Consider the following 22,904-nt stretch of genomic DNA (forward strand, 5'->3'; position numbering starts at 1 on the left):
AAGGGACACTAAACCCAAGATTTTGCTTTCATGATTCAGGTAGAGAACACAATTTTTAACAACTTTCTAATTTACTTCTATTATCTAATTTGCTTTATTCTTTAGATATTCTTTGTTGTTGAAATAGTGATTCACATGGGTGAGCCAATCACACGAGGCATCTATGTGCAGCTACCAATCAACAGCTACTGAGCCTATCTAGATATGCTTTCCAGCAAAGGATATCAAGAAAATTAGATAATTGAAGTAAATTAGAAAGTTGTTTAAAATTGCATGCTCTTCCTAAATCATGAAATAAAAAATATGGGTTTCATGTCCCTTTAAGCAGAAGGACGTAACATTGCAGTATAGTTGTTGACTAGATATTACAGCCACATCATTATTATAAGGGAGAAAAATATGGAATATTAATATGTATTTAAAGGGACATTAAGCATGGTTACTTCTATTGTTTTCTCTTACATTAACCCTTTACAGGTGCCAGTTGAAGCTCCACATCCTCATACTGGGCTCGGCCATCTTGAAGCTTAGGTATTCTTGCACTCTGGGGCAGAGGCGGTGCCATTGAAATTGGTAAGCGTCCATTTGGTTTAAATAAAAGGGCCTTGAAACCCAAAATGTTTCTTACATTTTTTCGAGCATGCCATTTTAAATAAGTTCCTTATTTACTTCTATAATCAAATTTTCTTTGTTCTCTTAGTGTCCTTTAATAAAGAGTTGATCTAGGTAGGCTTAGGTTCGGAAGTGTGCTACTGGTTGCTAGAAGGCGATTGGTGGCTGCACATACATGCCATATATCACATGATGTGTTTAGCTAGTTTTCTGCAGTGCATTGCTGCCCTTGAACCTACCTAAATGTACCCTTCAACAAAGGATACCAAGAGAATTAAGCAAATTAGATAATAGAAGTAAATTGGAAAGTTGATTAAAAATTGTATGTTCTATCCGAATCATTAAAGTTAATTTTTTACTTTACTGTCCCTTTAAGCTATATAATTTGCTAACAAAACATCTACTTTTCTTAGACTTGGAATGGTTAAACGCTATGGATGGGATAATGTTTTGCAACATTCGAAAAAATTAAATACATTTTAACACATTTGTTCGTTCGTTTCAAATTTGAATGTTTGTACATTAGAACATTTGTTTAATGTAATATTATTTCTAATGCTCTCTTTAAATGTAATATTCAAATTATGCAATATTCGAAATAGAAACTTCGAATCAATATTTTTGTATCTGTTATGTATCAAGATACTAAATTTCTACCAGATGAACTATTGAACTTCTGAATAGTATTTGTTAAATAAGATGTTACATTATAAATTTCGAATGTGGATATTCAATCTTATTACAAAAGTAACATTCGAAAACTGGAAATCACATTTGATTACCAAATTTTAATGGATTTTCGTTCTTATCAACATTCGAATGTCCAAAAGAAATGTCCACAGGACTATTCATTCTAGCAAACGAATTGTACTTTCACCACATTCGCCCATCCCTACTAAACAAACAAATTAAAATTGGGCTTTTGAAGATTTTTATGCAGAGGTTTCTGCATACCTATAGATATAAGATATAAAATATGATTTCAAAGCAATAGCAAGAAAGTGGCTTATTGATATAAAAGGTCAAACACAGGTTGTCACTGTTACCTTGGAGCTGCCACAACGCTTGAATCAATCAACTTTTAAGTGGCTTGAGTGTGACCGCCTGCAACTAGGTTATCAATAGCGGTTTGCAAAGGAACTTAGCCCATTTCCTTCCTCTAACACACAAACAAAACTCTTTTTTCCTATATGCAGTATGCAAAATAAATAAATAAATCATAGCCTTAGAGAGAGAAAGCATCAAAATATTTTTTGTAAACAGAATATATTTCAAAGTAAAACATTAAAAAAACAAAATGTTTTCTGAATAATAAAGCAGAGCAGACCAGCACTCTATTTGTACATACATAAGTAAATGTAAAAAAAGTGTAAAGGTTTTATCAATTAGACACGTGACACGTTTAATTTTTTATATATATATATATATATATATATATATATATATATATATATATATATATATATATATATATATATAAATATAAATATATATATATATATATATACACACACACATATACAAACATACATATACAAATGAGTAGCTTTTTGTCCAGCCTTTAGATTTGGACATCCCTTTCTTTTAGAGTGTTCCATTAACAACACTATTTAGTTTGATATGTTAATTCCATTATTATATAACCCAAGACCAGCTAAGGACAAGTCATTGCTTTTTCAGTAAAAAAAAAAAAAAATAACGGTAAAACAATTCATGAGGATATAGTGGTTGAGATCAAGTTAAGAAAAGTCTGTAAGTTTGATTTCTGTCCACATCTAAATCTCCTGATCTTCAGCTCCATAAAATTATGGAAAGAAACCGTCTTCTTATTTATATCTAACAAGTATCCGGTTCCTCCAACCAACTGAAGCTCTACTTGCACATCTCCCAATACCTCCTTTAATTTCTTTAAACAATTCTGAAATATACATAAAATTATGAATTTCCAGATCACAATGTCAAAACTTGGAGGTATTTTACAAGCCATAAATCATCAAATGTTTATTGGACAATACTGCTCAGCTTATGGCTTCGATGATGGTTTCTCCTCACTGTATTCTTCCTCCTTCATTCCACACACAACGCCAACATCTTCTTCATGAGAGCAGTCATGTTCTCCGACCTTTGACCTGCGGCATTCCAAGAGGGTGCTCTCCAGTCCTTCACATCTGACTTCATCCAGCAGTATCCTAAGCTGTTTACCTTCTCCAAACTCCGCTTTCTTTGTCACTTTCAACACAAATGGATACCCCAGCTGCTGACAGACTACTGCCCCTGCCCTACTGTCAAACCTATCATTGCAGACTGTTCCCCATTCCCCATTGATGTGAATCTCCACCCTACCTCGATCAGGAAGGTTGGCTGCATTGACGAGGCGCACTGTCCCGTGCTTGATTTTCTTCCGTTTGTTTTTGATCTTCTTGATGATTTTTGTCTTGACCTTTTTTGAACCTTTATGCTTCTTGTTTGATTGTTTGCTAACCGTCTGAGTTTTTTTCTTGGGTAGTTGTGTTGTGGTGGCAAAAGGTGGCTTTACAGTTGTGTAGGATCTCCCCCTTGCAGTGAACATGTCTACCAGTTCATTGTGCCAAGACATTGTTGCCCTCCGTTGAGTTATTGGTGGTTGCAGAGTTGCTGTCATTCTTCCTTCTTTCTTTTTCATAGTTACGGGCTTCTGTGTATGTGGCACTTGCGTTAGCCACTGCCTTGTGATAGTTGGTTTAGGAAGAGGTGCAGGTGTTACGTACTTGGGGGAGCTGGTAGTTCTCACTGAGGTAATAGTTGGGTAAGTTTTAGAGGTAATGCGCGGCTCTGTTGTAGTACTAAATCTCCTTCTATCTTCACCTCTACTAGTTATGGTCGTCAGAGGAGGCTTTGTTGCAGATTTTAAGATAAGTTCTGGAACAAAAAGATACCGGCAGTAGAATTTAATTTATTTACAACATTAACAAACCATTTTTAAAATGTATCTAAGGTATTGGCATTCACTACCTTCTTTGGTAATGAGGTCCACAATTTTATTGCTCTTACAGTGAAAAAACGTTTCAGTTGCAGGAGATTTATGGTTACAAACTACTAAACTGAGGAAGAGCAAATGGTATGGGTAAACATGCATACAAATTTGCATATGATCCATTCAATTACATATACAAACTTACTTTGCTTTGGATAAAAATCCACAAGTTTCCCTTTCACTGGAACAGGTCGAGGATTACGAGAACATTTGCCTGGTGTAGCTCTCCTGGGAAGTGATTAAAAAGGAACATCTGAGGACTGTAGGTAACTCAGTAAAATATGTAGTAATCCTAGGGATAGAGGCCACATTATATTGCCAATATGATCAGGGACAGTGGTGAGATTCCAAAATGTAAGTAACAGGTTCTCTAACTTCTCTATAATACAAAACCTTCACACTTTCTAAATTTTAGGAACAGGTTCTTGACAACTGGTGAAAACCTGCTAAATCCCACCACTTAGTCATCTTAAAGTTTTACCATAGATTAAGTTGCAAATAACCTCCTGCACCCTTTCTATATTATGCTGCAGGAACGGTAAAAAAGTTATTTTAAAATTAATTTTGTATCTGGTCACTTTGAAATGGCTGCCAAGCTCCACCCACTGATGACATCACAATTTGGACTGCATATGGCATCCAATCACAAAAAGCTCACTAGTTGGATTCAACAGACTGTCAATGCTATTCAGAAGACTGCCTAGATGTAGTCCAGATAGTGATGTCATCAGTGGGCAGAGCTTGGCAGTCATTTCATAGTGGACAGAAATAGTATTAATTTAAAAAAAACTTTTTTTTACCATTCTTACTGCATAATATAGAAATGGTGCAGTAGGTTATTTGCATCTTAATCTAAGGTAAGACTTTAAGATGACTAAGGTATAGACTGTCCCTTTAAGTGGCATTTAGGTGGTCACATACGTTTAGGAGGTCACATTTAGGAGGTCACATACGTTAGAAATACACCAGCACTGTCAATCACCTAGATTACGAGTTTTGCGCTAAACAAATTACATTTTTTTCTTAGTGTTAGTTTTTTTTAAAATGTGTAATTTAGATATTTTAATTGGTAGTTTTTATTTTATTTTATTAGAATAGTTATATTAGGTTCATTTATAATTTAATGTTAGGTTTATATTTCTCTTGTAAGGTGTATCCAGTCCACGGATCATCCATTACTTGTGGGATATTCTCATTCCCAAAAGGAAGTTGCAAGAGGACACCCACAGCAGAGCTGTTATATAGCTCCTCCCCTAACTGCCATATCCAGTCATTCTCTTGCAACTCTCAACACGCATTGAGGTAGTAAGAGAGAGTGGTGAAAAATAGTTAGTTTATTTTCTTCAATCAAAAGTTTGTTATTTTTAAATGGTACCGGAGTTGTACTATTTTATCTCAGGCAGAAATAGAAGAAGAATCTGCCTGAGTTTTCTATGATCTTAGCAGGTTGTAACTAAGATCCATTGCTGTTCTCACATATGTCTGAGGAGTGAGGTAACTTCAGCGGGAGAATGGCGTGCAGTTTACTCTGCTATGAGGTATGTGCAGTTACAATTTTTTCTAGAATTGGAAATGCTAGAAAATGCTGCTGATACTGGATTAATGTAAGTTAAGCCTGAATACAGTGATTTAATAATGACTGGTATCATGCTTACTCTCAGGGCTAATACCCTTATATAAATGAAATATAAAACGTTTGCTGGCATGTTTAATCGTTTTTATATATGCTTTGGTGATAAAACTTATTGGGGCCTAGTTTTTTCCACATGGCTGGCTTTATTTTTGCCTAGTAACAGTTTCCTGAGGCTTTCCTCTGTTGTAGTATGAGTGGGAGGGGCCTATTTTAGCGCTTTTTTCCGCAGTTAAAAATTACAGACTGAGACATCCAGTTTTCCTCAGAAGTCCCCTGAATGCTACAGGACATATCTAAAGGGCCTAAAGTCGTTTATTGGGGAAGGTAGGGCCACAGCAGAGCTGTGGCAGTTGATTGTGACTGTTAAAAAACGTCTTTGTCGTTTTTTTTATCCGTTTTTTGAACTAAGGGGTTAATCATCCATTTGCAAGTGGGTGCAATGCTCTGTTAGCTTATTATATACACTGTAAAAATTTTGTTTGATTTACTGCCTTTTTTCACTGTTTTTCAAATTTTGACAAAATTTGTTTCTCTTAAAGGCACAGTACCGTTTTTTATATTTGCTTGTTAACTTGATTTAAAGTGTTTTCCAAGCTTGCTAGTCTCATTGCTAGTCTGTACAAACATGTCTGACATAGAGGAAACTCCTTGTTCATTATGTTTAAAAGCCATGGTGGAACCCCCTCTTAGAATGTGTACCAAATGTACTGATTTCACTTTAAGCAATAAAGATCATATTCTGTCTTTAAAAAATTTATCACCAGAGGAATCTGACGAGGGGGAAGTTATGCCGACTAACTCTCTCCACGTGTTAGATCCTTTGACTCCCGCTAAAGGGACTCATGCTCAAATGGCGCCAAGTACATCTAGGGCGCCCATAGCGATTACTTTACAAGATATGGCGGCAGTCATGGATAATACACTGTCAGCAGTATTAGCCAGACTACCTGAATTTAGAGGTAAGCGAGATAGCTCTGGGGTTAGACGAAATGCAGAGCAGACTGACGCTTTAAGAACCATGTCTGATACTGCCTCACAATATGCAGAAGCTGAGGAAGGAGAGCTTCAGTCTGTGGGTGATATTTCTGACTCAGGAAAGATACCTGATTCTGATATTTCTACATTTAAATTTAAGCTTGAACACCTCCGCGTATTGCTCAGGGAGGTTTTAGCTGCTCTGAATGACTGTGACACAATTGCAGTGCCAGAGAAATTGTGTAGACTGGATAAATACTTGCAGTGCCGGTGTGTACTGATGTTTTTCCAATACCTAAAAGGTTTACAGAAATTATTACTAAGGAATGGGATAGGCCCGTTCTCTCCACCTCCTATTTTTAGAAAAATGTTTCCTATAGACGCCACCACACGGGACTTATGGCAGACAGTCCCTAAGGTGGAGGGAGCAGTTTCTACTCTAGCAAAGCGTACTACTATCCCTGTCGAGGACAGTTGTGCTTTTTCAGATCCAATGGATAAAAAATTAGGTTACCTTAAGAAAATGTTTATTCAACAAGGTTTTATCCTACAGCCCCTTGCATGCATTGCTCCTGTCACTGCTGCTGTGGCGTTCTGGTTTGAGTCTCTAGAAGAGGCTTTACAGGTAGCGACTCCATTGGATGACATACTTGGCAAACTTAGAGCACTTAAGCTAGCCAATTCTTTTGTTTCTGATGCCATTGTTCATTTGACTAAACTAACGGCTAAGAATTCTGGTTTTGCTATACAGGCGCGTAGGGCGCTATGACTTAAATCAGCTGACTTTACTTCAAAATCTAAGCTGCTTAACATTCCCTTCAAGGGGCAGACCCTATTCGGGCCTGGTTTGAAGGAGATTATTGCTGATATCACTGGAGGAAAAGGTCATGCCCTTCCTCAGGACAGGTCCAAATCAAGGGCCAAACAGTCTAATTTTCGTGCCTTTCGAAACTTCAAGGCAAGTGCGGCATCAACTTCCTCTAATACAAAACAAGAGGGAACTTTTGCTCAGTCCAAGACGGTCTGGAGGCCTAACCAGACCTGGAACAAAGGTAAGCAGGCCAAAAAACCTGCTGCTGCCTCTAAGACAGCATGAAGGAACGGCCCCCTATCCGGTAATGGATCTAGTAGGGGGCAGACTCTCACTCTTCGCCCAGGCGTGGGCAAGAGATGTTCAGGATCCCTGGGCGATGGAAATTATATCCCAGGGATATCTTCTGGACTTCAAGGCTTCCCCCCCAAAAGGGAGATTTCACCTTTCACAATTATCTGCAAACCAGATAAAGAGAGAGGCATTCTTACACTGTGTACGAGACCTCCTAGTTATGGGAGTGATCCATCCAGTTCCAAAGGAGGAACAGGGACAGGGTTTTTACTCAAATCTGTTTGTGGTTCCCAAAAAAGAGGGAACCTTCAGACCAATTTTGGATCTAAAGATCTTAAACAAATTCCTCAGAGTTCCATCATTCAAGATGGAAACTATTCGTACCATCCTACCTATGATCCAGGAGGGTCAATACATGACTACAGTGGATCTAAAGGATGCTTATCTTCATATTCCGATTCACAAAGATCATCATCGGTTTCTCAGATTTGCCTTTCTGGACAGGCATTACCAGTTCGTAGCTCTTCCTTTTGGATTAGCTACAGCCCCAAGAATCTTTACAAAGGTTCTAGGGTCGCTTCTGGCGGTCCTAAGGACGCGGGGCATATCAGTGGCCCCTTATTTAGACGACATCCTGATACAGGCGACAAACTTCCAAATTGCCAAGTCTCATACGGACATAGTACTGGCATTTCTGAGGTCGCATGGGTGGAAAGGGAACGAGGAAAAGAGTTCTCTATCCCCACTCACAAGAGTTTCCTTCCTAGGGACTCTGATAGATTCTGCAGAAATGAAAATTTACCTGACGGAGTCCAGGTTATCAAAGCTTCTAAAATCCTGCCGTGTTCTTCATTCCATTCCGCGTCCTTCGGTGGCTCAGTGCATGGAAGTAATCGGCTTAATGGTCGCGGCAATGAACATAGTGCCGTTTGCACGCTTACATCTCAGACCGCTGCAACTATGCATGCTCAGTCAGTGGAACAGGGATTACACAATACTAAATCTGGATCAAGAGACCAGGGATTCTCTTCTCTGGTGGCTATCTCGGGTCCATCTGTCCAAAGTTATGACCTTTCGCAGGCCAGATTGGACAATTGTAACAACAGATGCCAGCCTTCTAGGTTGGGGTGCAGTCTGGAACTCCCTGAAGGCTCAGGGATCGTGGACTCAGGAGGAGACACTCCTTCCAATAAATATTCTGGAACTGAGAGCGATATTCAATGCTCTTCAGGCTTGGCCTCAGTTAGCAACTCTGAGGTACATCAGATTTCAGTCGGACAACATAACGACTGTAGCTTACATCAACCATCAAGGGGGAACAAGAAGTTCCCTAGCGATGTTAGAAGTCTCAAGAATAATTCACTGGGCAGAGATTCACTCTTGCCACCTATCAGCTATCCATATCCCAGGTGTAGAGAACTGGGAGGCGGATTTTCTAAGTCGACAGACTTTTCATCCGGGGGAGTGGGAACTCCATCCGGAGGTGTTTGCACAATTGATTCATCGTTGGGGCAAACCAGAACTGGATCTCATGGCGTCTCAACAGGACACCAAGCTTCCTTGTTACGGATCCAGGTCCAGGGATCCCAAAGCGACACTGATAGATGCTCTAGCAGCGCCCTGGTCTTTCAACCTGGCTTATGTGTTTCCACCGTTTCCTCTGCTCCCTCGACTGATTGCCAAAATCAAGCAGGAGAGAGCATCGGTGATTTTAATAGCGCCTGCATGGCCACGCAGGACCTGGTATGCAGATCTAGTGGGCATGTTATCCTTTCCACCATGGACTCTGCCTCTGAGACAGGACCTTCTACTTCAGGGTCCTTTCCACCATCCAAATCTAATTTCTCTGAGACTGACTGCATGGAGATTGAACACTTGATTTTATCAAAGCGTGGCTTCTCCGAGTCAGTCATTGATACCTTAATACAGGCACGAAAGCCTGTCACCAGGAAAATTTACCATAAGATATGGCGTAAATATCTTTATTGGTGTGAATCCAAGGGTTACTCATGGAGTAAGGTCAGGATTCCCAGGATATTATCCTTTCTCCAAGAAGGTTTGGAAAAAGGATTATCAGCTAGTTCCTTAAAGGGACAGATTTCTGCGCTGTCTATTCTTTTGCACAAGCGTCTGGCAGATGTTCCAGACGTTCAGGCATTTTGTCAGGCTTTAGTTAGAATCAAGCCTGTGTTTAAACCTGTTGCTCCGCCATGGAGCTTAAATTTGGTTCTTAAGGTTCTTCAAGGAGTTCCATTTGAACCTCTTCATTCCATAGATATCAAACTTTTATCTTGGAAAGTTTTTTTTTTGGTAGCTATTTCCTCGGCTCGCAGAGTCTCCGACTTATCTGCCTTACAATGTGATTCTCCTTATCTGATTTTCCATTCGGATAAGGTAGTCCTGCGTACCAAACCTGGGTTTTAACCTAAGGTGGTATCTAACAAGAATATCAATCAAGAGATTGTTGTTCCATCCTTGTGTCCTAATCCTTCTTCAAAGAAGGAACGTCTATTACACAATCTGGACGTGGTTTGTGCTTTAAAGTTTTACTTACAAGCTACTAAAGATTTTCGTCAAACATCTGCTCTGTTTGTGGTCTACTGTGGTCAGAGGAGAGGTCAAAAGGCTTCGGCAACCTCTCTTTCTTTTTGGCTAAGAAGCATAATCCGCTTAGCCTATGAGACTGCTGGACAGCAGCCTCCCGAAAGGATTCCAGCTCATTCTACTAGAGCTGTGGCTTCCACTTGGGCCTTTAAAAATGAGGCTTCTGTTGAACAGATTTGCAAGGCGGCGACTTGGTCTTCGCTTCATACTTTTTCAAAATTCTACAAATTTGATACTTTTGCTTCTTCTGAGGCTATTTTTGGGAGAAAGGTTTTACAGGCAGTGGTACCTTCCGTTTAAGTACCTGCCTTGTCCCTCCCTTCATCCGTGTACTTTAGCTTTGGTATTGGTATCCCACAAGTAATGGATGATCCGTGGACTGGATACACCTTACAAGAGAAAACACAATTTATGATAAATTTATTTCTCTTGTGGTGTATCCAGTCCACGGCCCGCCCTGTCATTTTAAGGCAGGTAATTTTTTTCATTTAAACTACAGTCACCACTGCACCCTATGGTTTCTCCTTTCTCTGCGTGTTTTCGGTCGAATGACTGGATATGGCAGTTAGGGGAGGAGCTATATAACAGCTGTGCTGTGGGTGTCCTCTTGCAACTTCCTGTTGGGAATGAGAATATCACACAAGTAATGGATGATCCGTGGACTGGATACACCACAAGAGAAATACATTTATCAGGTAAGCATAAATTGTGTTTTATTTCACAGTTAAGTTTTTATTTATTTAAATAGAGTTATATTGTAATTTTAATTTAAAGTTAGGGGGTGTTATGTTTAGTGGTTAATAGTTTAATTTAGTGTTTTGTGATGTGGGGAGCCGGCGGTTTAGGGGTTAATAGGTTTATCTAGTGGCGGAGATGTGGGAGGCCGGAGGTGTAGGGGTTAATAACTTTATTTAGTGGCGTTGATGTCGGGGAGCGGCGGAATAGGGGTTAATAACTTTATTATAGTGGCAGCGATGTCGGGGTGCGGGGGAATAGGGGTTAATATATTTAAATAGTGTTGGCGATGTGGGTGGGAGGCAGATTAGGTGTTAATAACTGTTGAATACTCGCAATGTGGGTGGGCAGCAGATTAAGGGTTAATAGTTTTAATTTAGTGTTTGCGATGCGGGAGGGCGGCGGTTTAGGGGTTAATAGGTAGTCTATGGGTGTTAGTGTACTTTGTAACATTTTAGTTATGAGTTTTGTGAAACATTTTTGTTACACAAAATCCATAACTACTGCTTTCAGATGGCTGGATGGATCGTGTCAGTATAGGCTGTAACGCAAGCATTTTAGCCAGACCGCACAACCTGTAATACCGGCGCTATGGAAATCCCACGCAAAACCGTCATTTTTTTGAGTGGGGGATTAACGTTGCGTTACAGGCTAAAATGCTTGCAGTATAGCTATACTGACACGACTCGCAATAGCTGTGTTACTGCTTTTACGCTGAAATTGCTATTTCTTTTTAATGACACGATGAGTCCACGGATCATCTTAATTACTAAAGGGATATTCACCTCCTGGTCAGCAGGAGGCGGAAAAGAGCACCACAGCAGAGCTGTTAAATAGCTCCTCCCTTTCCTCCCACTCCAGTCATTCTCTTTGCCTACATTAGTGATAGGAAGTGGCAAAGTGAGGTGTTAGAATAGATTCTTCAATCAAGAGTTTATTATTTTTAAAGTTGTACAGGATTGTGGTGCTTTGTCCTAGGGTGTAGACGTAGTCCATATCAGTCTCTACAGTAGATCTTTGGTGGCTTTAGAGTAATGGGAACTTGTGGGACATAATTCTCACTGCGCCTCCCATATTTAATACTGCCCTACTTTCCTATAGTCTGAGGGATTTGACTCAGTCTTTATTTTTTCTACAGGTTGATGTGAGGAAGAGGACCCCTCAAACCTGTGAACTGCCTTGCTGTCAGGCAGTATTGTGAGGTAAGTGCTTTTTTCTTTTCCTGGGGACACAATCAGAGCTCAGAACAGAGTGGGCACACACTACTACCTTATTTCTTATAAAGGGCTTCACTGTAAGGGGCACTTTATTCACACAGCACAATCTCTCATGGGCTGCAAGAGGGAGTGTTGGACAACAATATGCTTAACACTGGAAGGGCTGGTCTGAGCGCTGGAGAGCACAATTTGGATGTGGTTCGTGCTTTAAAGTATTACCTACAGGCGACTAAAGATTTTCGGCAGTCTTCCTCTTTGTTTGTGGTTTTCTCTGGAAAACGTAAGGGTCAGAAAGCTACGGCTACTTCTCTTTCTTTTTGGCTGAAGAGTATCATCCGTTTTGCATATGAGACTGCTGGACGACAGCCTCCAAAGAGACTTACGGCTCATTACATGAGGGCTGTTGCTTCCTCATGGGCATTCAAAAATGAAGCTTCTATGGAACAGATTTGCAAGGCTGCAACTTGGTCCTCTCTTCACACTTTTTCAAAGTTCTACAAATTTGATACTTTTGCCTCGGCTGAGGCCGCTTTTGGAAGAAAGGTTCTTCAAGCAGTGGTGCCTTCCGTTTAAGTTCCCTGTCTTGTCCCTCCCTTATCATCTGTGTACTCTAGCTTTGAAATTGGATCCCATTAGTAATTAAGATGATCCGTGGACTCATCGTGTCATTAAAAAGAAAACAAAATTTATGCTTACCTGATAAATGTATTTCTTTTTTGACATGATGAGTCCACGGCCCGCCCTGTTCTTGTAAGACAGGTTTTTGGGTTATGGTAAACTTCAGACACCTCTGCACCTTTGGCCTTTCCTTTCTTTACTTAACTTCGGTCGAATGACTGGAGTGGGAGGGAAGGGAGGAGCTATTTAACAGCTCTGCTGTGGTGCTCTTTGCCGCCTCCTGCTGACCAGGAGGTGAATATCCCATTAGTAATTAAGATGATCCATGGACTCATTGTGTCAAAAAAGAATTACATTTATCAGGTAAGCATAAATTATTTTTTTTCAGCGTTAAAAGCCACAACGCAAAACTCGTCATCTAGTTGTAAGATTATCCTGATAATGTATAGTCAGTACTTCACCTTACATCAGATATTCATCCAGTACTGTCTGTGTGTGGTCAGTGCAAGGTGCAATAAATTGTTTCTTACTTAGATGGATCCACAATCTTGTACATTACGCCGCCTGCCACCGCCGCACTGGGTGTTCCAGTTGATAAGAAGTAAAGCTCACCTGCACAGAGAGAGGGATAAAGGCTGAGAACAAGGCAATTATTCAGATCTCAGTATGAAAAACCCTGCTCTGTCTGAATGATTAAAGTATTTGGGGGGATTTATGTGCCTTTATCAATCCCTATTAATGCCTCCTACTGCTCCCGATAGCCTCTCCATATAACTTCTCCTATTGCTCCATATAACCCCCTAGCAAACTGACCAGAAGAAAACCTGCACAACAGAGAGCCCTGGTGTACAGGTAAAATATGCATGCTGCCCCTGTGACTTAAAGGGCCAGGAAACCACAACAATTTCTTTCATGATTTGGATAAAGCATACAATTTTAACTAACTTTCCAATTTACTTTTATTATCAAATTGTCTTCATTCTCTTGTTATCCTTTGCTGAAGGAACAGCATTGCACTACAGGCAGCTAGCTGAACACATCTAGTTAGCCAACCCCAAGAGACAAATGTGTGCAGGCACCAATCAGCAGCTAGCTTCAACTAGTGTAGGATATGTGCGTATTCTTTTTCACCAAGGGATACCAAGAGAATGAAGCACATTTGAAAATAGAAGTAAATTTAAAAGTGTCTTAAAATGACATGCTCTATCTGAATCATGCAAGTTTAATTTTAACGTTCCTATCCCTTTAATGACAGTGACAAACCATTTAATGCTGCTAGCACACATTTTCTGTCTCTGTTACCTGCCTCGTCCTCCCCAAACGAGATGATATATGGGAAGTAGCTGTTGATGAGTTTAGGAAAGTTACAAGTGATGCCTTTTCCCATACAGAGTTCTGTGTAGTGCCATTGTCCGTCGGTTTTATCTTCTTTTAGGGACATCAGCCGCCTGAAAGATAGAGAGTAGGCTGAAAGGTACAAGAAGAGGACATGTCGTAGAGATGGGAGGTTGAGGAGCAAATGTTAAAGGGGCAGTCTAGTCAAAATTAAACTTTCCAATTTACTTTTATCATCAAATTTGCTTTGTTCTCTTGGCATTCTTTGTTGAAAGCTAAACCTGGGTTGGCTCATATGCCAATTTCTAAGCCCTTGAAAGCCACCTCTTATCTCAGTGCTATTATCTCAGTGCTATTATCTCATAATATTGTGCTATTATCTCATAATATTGTGCTTACTCCAGTGGAGTTGTTTATGACTGAGCACTGATTGGCTAAAATTCAATTCTGTCAAAAGAACTGAAATAAAAGGAGAGTCTGCAGAGGCTTAGATACAAGGTAATCACAGAGGTAAAAAGTGTAATAATATAACTGTGTTGGTTATGCAGAATTGGGGAATGGGTAATAAAGGGATTATCTATCTTTTTAAACAATAACAATCCTGGAATAGACTGTTCCTCTAAAATGCGTTGGAAGATTGAGGAGTAGAGTAAAGGAGCAGACAAAAGGTAGACGGATATCAGAAGACGGAGTGGTAATGCAACAAGGAGAAGTCCACACATGAGTGTCAGCAGAGATTTTTCTGGCGGGGGCAAAAAAATAAAAAAAATTAAGATCCTGAACAAAAATACACTTGTTTGTTTTATCAATCTGCTGATACCGCGTGTGAATCTGTGATCAGACTGGGAATGTTCATTACTCACCCGCTCATAAAGTCTCCAAAGATGTATCGACCATTCAAATTGGGCATCTGACAGCCCCTGTAGATGTATCCCCCGGTTACGGACTTCCCCAGTGAGTGCGGATAGGCAAATATGGGTAGGATGTCATCTGAAATTATGAGATACGGAAATAATTAAAGGGACACTCAAGTCAAAATAAACTTTTATGATTCAGACAGAGCAGCAGTTTTAAGAAACTTTCCAATTTACTTCCATTATGAAATTGTGCACAGTCTTTTTATAATCACACTTTCTGGGGAACAAAATCCTACTGAGCATGTGCACAAGCTCACATGGTACTATACGTATAATAGTCTGTGATTGGCTGATGTCTGTCACATGATACAGAGGGCCAGAATATGAGAGAAAAAATAAATTTGTCAGGACAAAAATCTACTGCTTATTTGAAATTAAGAGTAGGTGCGTTATTGTATTGTCTTTTTATTATGCACTTGTTAATTATGCAATTCTACTGTATTGTGTGGTGCTTTATGTAAATACATAACATTAAATAAATAAAATTACATTATTCGAGGTAGGCATCACACCATTCCCATCCAAATATCCAGTTCATCATCAAAACATCATAAAAAATGGCAGTACAATTTGATATGAGCAGAGGTGACTCGCCAATTAGGCCACTTAGGCACTGCCTTAAGCCTCGCTCTCAGTGGGGCCTCGCGCTCACCCCTCCCCTCGCGTTGACTGGCACCTTAACGCTGCCTTCACACAGTAACGCGTTAACCGTTAAGATCTCCAGTTACCATGGATGAGAGGCGAGGTTGTGAGACCCCAGTGTGTGTCACGGAGGCTCTCAATGCACTGTTTATGCGCTTGGGCAGCATTAAGAGCCTCCTTAGTTCCAGCGTTCAGCCAATTACATAGAGGGAACTTGCCAGTGGCGTCACTAGGGGGGTGCAGACCACACCCAGGTGATATGCTCCAGGGGGTGACACCAACAGGCATGAGCTTACGCTACTCAAGTAATCCTCCTGCAATGGTGTCATCTGACCCGCATGATGCAGGGTTAATTCTGCCCCGTTACTCAGTACCAGGTCCGGGTCCCGCCCCTCCTACTAGAGCAGGAATAGCAGTAAATTGAAATGTTGTTTAACCCTTTGAGTACTAAGCTGGATTTGAGGGTTTTTTAAAAAAAAATTAAATATATATTTTCTTAACTTTTTTTTTTTTTATCAGATCCCCAAGACTGATACTGTTGGAAATGTTAGGCGATTACCTTTCCAATGGTCTTGGGGGTCTGTAGCTGCTTAGATGCCTGAGATACAGGCTTTTAAGCAGCATGCCCTATTTCCCTATACTGTCTATTGTATACTTTAAATAAAGTTGTGCAGTGACGTCATCACGTCCTTGCGCATGACGTCACGGCGCAAAACGTGAAGCCCCTGCGATGCCTGTCACTATGCAGGCCAGCTCGACAGGGTAGCAGCGGGTGGGAGCCCCCAGATCTCCCTCAAGGCGATAGAGTGCTAGCGACGGCTCTGAGCCGTTGTTAGCCCCTGACTGAGACAATTTGCGACAGCTCTGAGCAGTTGTTAGCACTCAAGGGGTTAACATTCTATGCTCTATCTGAATCCTGAAAGAAAATGTTTGTTTTTTATGAAGCGTCAAGTGATCATCAAATTCTGTCCTGTAGGGGGTGCCAGAGTACTTGAAGTATGGTGCATTATATAGCTGCACAATCTTAATGGTACATCAAAAACAATATGACAATATATCAAAAATATCACATTCACTGGCATAGAATCCTGTAGCATATAAAATAAACCCAAACAAATCAAAAACTGTAAAAACTGTAATAAATGAATGTAAAGTCATTATCACAGCTGCGTATCTATCTCTTGTTGCTTCCTGTAATTTTCCTCACATCACGGGCGACTGTATCACAGATGATAAGATGTCATTTTTGTACAGCTACTTTCTATTCTTGGAATTGAACTTTTCAGGGGGTGGGGGTGGGGGGAAAGGAAATGGTTGTGTCTTCATAAATAAATATGGAGTTGAGTGCAATTAAAGTCTGCACAAGGCCCAATATTCTGAATGTAATCAGAGCATTGAAAAATGAGTTATTTAGATCATTAAAGGGATATGAAACCCTTTTTCTTTCATGATTCGGATAGAGCAGCGATTTTAAACAACTTTCTAATTTACTTCTATTATCAACGTGTCTTCATTCTTTTGGTATCTTTTGTTGAAAAGCAGGGACATATGATTAGGAGCCGGCCCATTTCTGGAGCACTGTATGGCAGCAGTTTTGCAAGAATGTTACCCATTTGCAAGAGCGCTAGATGGCAGCACTATTTCCTGCCATGTAGTGCGCATGATGCCTACCTAGGTATTTCTTCAATTTAGAATATTATGGGAACAAAGCAAATTTGATAATAAAGTAAATTAGAAACTCTTCAAAAATGGTGTGCTCTGTCTGAATCCCAAAATAAATGTTTTGGGTTTCACATCGCTTTAACTGAATTAATATTTAAACCGTATTTCTCCTACATAGTTGTGTCCGGTCCACGGCTTCATCCTTACTTGTGGGAATATTCTCTTCCCTAACAGGAAATGGCAAAGAGGCACACAGCAAAAGCTGTCCATATAGCCCCCACTCTGGCCCCGCCCCCCAGTCATTCTCTTTGCCGCTCTGAACAAGTAGCATCTCCACGGGGATGGTAAAGAGTTTGTGGTGTTTAGTTGTAGTTTTTTATTCTTCTATCAAGAGTTTGTTATTTTAAAATAGTGCTGGCTTGTACTATTTACTCTACAACAGAAAAGTGATGAAGATTTCTGTTAAAGAGGGCTATGATTTTAGCACAAGTAACTAAAATCCATTGCTGTTACCACGCAGGACTGTTGAAACCAGAGAACTTCAGTTGGGGGTAACAGTTTGCAGACTCATCTGCTTCAGGTATGACTAGTCTCTTTTCTAACAACACTGGCTATTGATAGAAGACTGTCATTTTTCCCCTCAGGGAAAACGGTAAGGCATTTTTCTTAGAACTCAGCAACAAGATAACAGGCTTACTTTTTCTGGTTTTTATGCTGGTAGACACTATTGTGGGCAAAATCGATTGATTTTTATTACAATTTCATAGCATGTGAGATGTTTTGTAAAATTATATACACTTGGGAACGTTTTTATTAGATCTGGCTTTGTATTAGACGCCTAATCTAGTCAGGAAGGCCCCTTCACTCTAGTATGCTGAGGGAGGAGGCCTCATTTTCGCGCCTAAGTTGCGCAGTTGATTTCAAAGGCAGTGCATGCAGCTTCATGTGAGAGGGTCCTGTGGCTCAGAAAACGACTCCGGAAGGCTTATTTCTGTGGTGGTTAACCCCTAAGGAAGGTAAAAGCTACAGCAAAAGCTGTAGCAGGGACTGTAGTGTGTAAAACCGGTTAAATTCAACAATTAGCTTCGGTTTGCTTATTTTAGGGTCTAGAGTCTCTATTTTTGGTGTGCAATATTTTCAAAGCATTAAGACACTGGGGTATAAATTGTATAAAAATCGGATATTGCCTTCATAGTTTTTTGAACATTCAGAAATAAAGTGTGTCATTTTATTATTTAAAGAGACAGTAACGGTTTTGCTTAAAATCGTTTTTATTGCATTAAAAGCCTGCCAAAATCTGTTTAACATGTCTGAACCATCAGATAACTTATGTTCTGTGTGTATAGAGGCCAATGTGGTCCCCCCTTCGAGTGTATGTGATAATTGTGCCATAGCGTCCACACAAAGTAAGGACAGTTCTGTCACATTTAATAAAGTTGCCCAAGATGATTCATCTAATGAAGGTAGTGGGGGTAGTTCTACATCCTCTCCTTCTGTGTCTACACCAGCTTTGCCCGCGCAGGCGACACCTTCTAGCGCGACAATGCTTGTTTCTATGCAGCAATTATCAGCAGTAGTGGATAATTCTATAGCAAATTTGTTATCCAAACTGCCAGCATTTCAGAGAAAGCGTGATTGTTCAGTTTTAAATACAGATGAACAAGTAGACGCTGACGATACCCTATCTATTTTACCCTCACATCAATCGGAATTGGCTGTAAGGGAGGGACTGTCTGAGGGAGAAATTTCTGACTCAGGAAAAATTTCTCAACAGGCTGAGCCCGATATAGTAGCATTTAAATTTAAGCTAGAACATCTCTGCGCCCTGCTTAAGGAGGTATTAGCTACTCTTGATGACTGTGATTCTATGGTAATCCCAGAGAAGTTGTGCAAATTGGACAAGTTCTTAGAGGTTCCAGTGCACGATGACGCCTTTCCAATACCCAAAAGGGTAGCGGACATAGTGAATAAGGAGTGGGAGAAACCGGGTATCCCCTTTGCCCCACCTCCTATATTTAAGAAAATGTTTCCCATTGTAGACCCCAGAAGGGACGCATGGCAGACGGTCCCGAAAGTAGAGGGAGCAGTTTCAACCTTAGCGAAGCGCACAACTATTCCTATAGAGGACAGCTGCGCTTTCAAAGATCCTATGGATAAAAAATTGGAAGGATTGCTTAAAAAGATTTTTGTTCAGCAAGGCTTCATTCTTCAACCAGCTACGTGTATTATTACTGTCACCTCAGCGGCGTCTTTTTGGTTCGAGGAATTAGAAAGGTCGCTCCAGAAGGAGACTTCATATGAAGAAGTCATGGACAGAATTCACGCACTAAAGTTAGCTAATTCTTTTATATTGGATGGCTATAGTGGCGCGTAGGGCGCTTTGGCTAAAATCCTGGTCGGCAGATGTGTCGTCCAAGACTAAGTTACTCAATATTCCTTTCAAAGGTAAGACCCTTTTTGGGCCGGAATTGAAGGAGATTATTTCAGACATCACTGGGGGTAAGGGCCATGCCCTCCCACAAGATAGGCCTTTCAAGGCTAAGAACAAGTCTAATTTTCGTTCCTTTCGCAATTTCAGGAACGGACCGGCTAATAACTCTACAGCCTCTAGACAAGACGGTAACGCTGTCCAGCCCAAACCTGCATGGAAGCCCGTGCAAGGCTGGAACAAGGGTAAACAGACCAAGAAACCTACTGCTGCTACCAAGACAGCATGAAGGGATAGCCCCCGATCCGGGACCGGATCTAGTAGGGGGCAGATTATCTCTCTTTGCTCAGGCTTGGGCAAGAGATGTTCCGGATCCCTGGGCACTAGAAATAGTCTCCCAGGGATACCTTCTAGAGTTCAAGGGACTTCCTCCAAAGGGAAGGTTCCACATGTCTCGCTTATCTTCAGACCAGATAAAGAAACAGGCATTCTTACATTGCGTAAGAGACCTATTAAAGATGGGAGTGATAAACCCAGTCCCCTCAGGGGAACAAGGTCTAGGTTTTTACTCGAACCTGTTTGTAGTTCCCAAAAAAGAGGGAACTTTCAGACCAATTCTGGATTTAAAGATATTAAACAAATTCCTCAGAGTTCCATCTTTCAAAATGGAAACCATTCGTATAATTTTGCCAACAATCCAGGAGGGTCAATATTTGACTACCGTGGACTTAAATGATACGTATCTACATATCCCGATCCACAAAACTCATCATCAGTTCCTGAGGTTCGCCTTTCTGGACAAACATTACCAGTTCGTGGCTCTTCCATTCGGTTTAGCCACCGCTCCCAGAATTTTCACAAAGGTGCTAGGGTCCCTTCTAGCGGTCCTAAGGCCGAGGGGCATTGCTGTAGCACCTTACCTAGACGACATTCTAATTCAAGCGTCGTCTCTTTCCAAAGCATGGGCTCATACAGACATTGTCGTAGCCTTTCTCAGATCTCACGGGTGGAAGGTGAACATAGAAAAAAGTTCCCTGTCACCGTCCACAAGGGTTCCTTTTCTGGGAACAATAATAGATTCTGTGGAAATGAAGATCTTCCTGACAGAGGTCAGAAAGGTAAAGCTTCTAAACGCTTGTCGAGTTCTTCATTCTATTCCTCAGCCCTCCATAGTTCAGTGCATGGAAGTAATAGGACTAATGGTTGCAGCAATGGACGTGGTTCCTTTTGCTCAAATTCATTTAAGGCCATTACAGCTGTGCATGCTCAAACAGTGGAATGGGGATTATGCAGACTTGTCTCCCCAAATTCTAGTAGATCAGATAACCAGGGACTCACTCCTCTGGTGGTTGACTCAGGATCACCTGTCTCAAGGAATGAGTTTCCACAGACCAGAGTGGGTCATTGTCACGACCGACGCCAGCCTCTTGGGTTGGGGTGCGGTCTGGGACTCTCTGAAAGCTCAGGGTCTATGGTCTCGGGAAGAGTCTCTTCTCCCGATAAACATTTTGGAACTGAGAGCAATATTTAATGCGCTCCTAGCTTGGCCTCAACTAGCGGAGGCCAGGTTCATAAGATTTCAGTCGGACAACATGACGACTGTAGCGTACATCAATCATCAGGGGGGAACAAAGAGTTCCTTAGCGATAAGAGAGGTCTCCAAGATCATCAAATGGGCGGAGGATCACTCCTGCCATCTTTCTGCAATTCACATCCCAGGAGTAGACAACTGGGAGGCGGATTATCTGAGTCGTCAGACTTTCCATCCGGGGGAGTGGGAACTTCACCCGGAGGTCTTTGCCCAGTTAACTCAACTATGGGGCAACCCAGATATGGATCTGATGGCGTCTCGTCAGAACTCCAAGGTTCCTCGATACGGGTCCAGATCCAGGGATCCCAAGGCGGCGCTGGTGGATGCATTAGTGGCGCCCTGGTCGTTCAATCTGGCTTATGTGTTTCCACCGTTCTCACTCCTTCCCAGGCTTGTAGCCAGGATCAAACAGGAGAAGGCCTCTGTGATTCTAATAGCTCCTGCGTGGCCATGCAGGACTTGGTATGCAGATCTGGTGAATATGTCATCGGTTCCACCATGGAAGCTACCTTTGAGGCAGGATCTTCTAGTTCAAGGTCCATTCAGACACCCAAATCTAGTCTCTTTGCAACTGACTGCTTGGAAATTGAACGCTTGATTCTATCTAAGCGTGGGTTTTCTGATTCGGTTATAGACACTCTGGTTCAAGCCAGAAAACCAGTGACTAGGAAAATTTACCATAAGATATGGCAAAAATATATCTGTTGGTGCAATTCCAAAGGATTTTCTTGGAGTAAAATCAAAATTCCTAGAATACTTTCCTTTCTCCAAGAGGGTTTGGATAAAGGTTTGTCAGCCAGTTCTTTAAAAGGACAGATATCTGCTCTGTCTGTTTTGTTACACAAACGACTGGCAGCCGTGCCAGATGTAAAGGCGTTTGTACAGGCATTAGTTAGAATCAAGCCTGTCTACAGGCCTATGACTCCTCCATGGAGTCTAAACTTAGTTCTTTCAGTTCTTCAAGGGGTTCCGTTTGAACCCTTACATTCCATAGATATTAAGCTACTATCTTGGAAAGTTCTGTTTTTGGTTGCTATTTCTTCTGCTAGAAGAGTTTCTGAATTATCTGCTCTGCAGTGTTCTACTCCCTATCTGGTTTTCCATTCAGATAAGGTAGTTTTACGTACCAAACCTGGTTTTCTTCCAAAGGTGGTTTCCAACAGGAATATTAACCAGGAAATAGTTGTTCCTTCCCTGTGTCCGAATCCAGTTTCAAAGAAGGAACGTTTGTTACATAACCTAGATGTGGTCCGTGCTCTAAAATTCTACTTAGAGGCAACTAAGGATTTCAGACAAACTTCATCCTTGTTTGTCGTTTATTCTGGTAAGAGGAGAGGGCAGAAAGCTACTGCTACCTCTCTTTCCTTTTGGCTGAAAAGCATCATCCGATTGGCTTATGAGACTGCCGGCCGGCAGCCTCCTGAACGAATTACAGCTCACTCTACTAGGGCTGTGGCTTCCACTTGGCCTTCAAGAACGAGGCTTCTGTTGATCAGATCTGTAAGGCAGCGACTTGGTCTTCACTGCACACTTTTACAAAATTTTACAAATTCGATACTTTTGCTTCTTCAGAGGCTGTTTTTGGGAGAAAGGTTTTGCAAGCCGTGGTGCCTTCCGTTTAGGTCACCTGACTTGTTCCCTCCCTTCATCCGTGTGCTAAAGCTTTGGTATTGGTTCCCACAAGTAAGGATGAAGCCGTGGACCGGACACACCTATGTAGGAGAAAACAGAATTTATATCTTACCTGATAAATTCCTTTCTCCTACGGTGTGTCCGGTCCACGGCCCGCCCTGGCTTTTTGTCAGGCTTAAATATTT

The 22,904-nt window shown here is 41.1% G+C and overlaps 1 protein-coding gene across 2 annotated transcripts in view; it reads right to left on the reverse strand.

The window, feature by feature from the left end:
* Positions 1-2,135: 2,135 nt before the first annotated feature.
* LOC128666966 (HHIP-like protein 1) overlaps positions 2,136-22,904 on the reverse strand; it is an 86,552-nt gene continuing 65,783 nt past the window's right edge. For both annotated transcript variants that reach the window (XM_053721802.1, XM_053721801.1), the window contains exons 6-10: positions 14,711-14,837; positions 13,815-13,960; positions 13,043-13,124; positions 3,771-3,853; positions 2,136-3,510 (exon numbers count right to left, since the gene is read on the reverse strand). In XM_053721802.1, the coding sequence (XP_053577777.1) occupies positions 2,636-3,510; positions 3,771-3,853; positions 13,043-13,124; positions 13,815-13,960; positions 14,711-14,837 (1,313 nt within the window). In that variant the 3' untranslated portion in view covers positions 2,136-2,635. The remainder of the gene's footprint in view (positions 3,511-3,770; positions 3,854-13,042; positions 13,125-13,814; positions 13,961-14,710; positions 14,838-22,904) is intronic.

The sequence above is a fragment of the Bombina bombina genome, chromosome 7, assembly GCF_027579735.1.
Source record: "Bombina bombina isolate aBomBom1 chromosome 7, aBomBom1.pri, whole genome shotgun sequence".
In the NCBI taxonomy this organism is placed as follows: domain Eukaryota; kingdom Metazoa; phylum Chordata; class Amphibia; order Anura; family Bombinatoridae; genus Bombina; species Bombina bombina.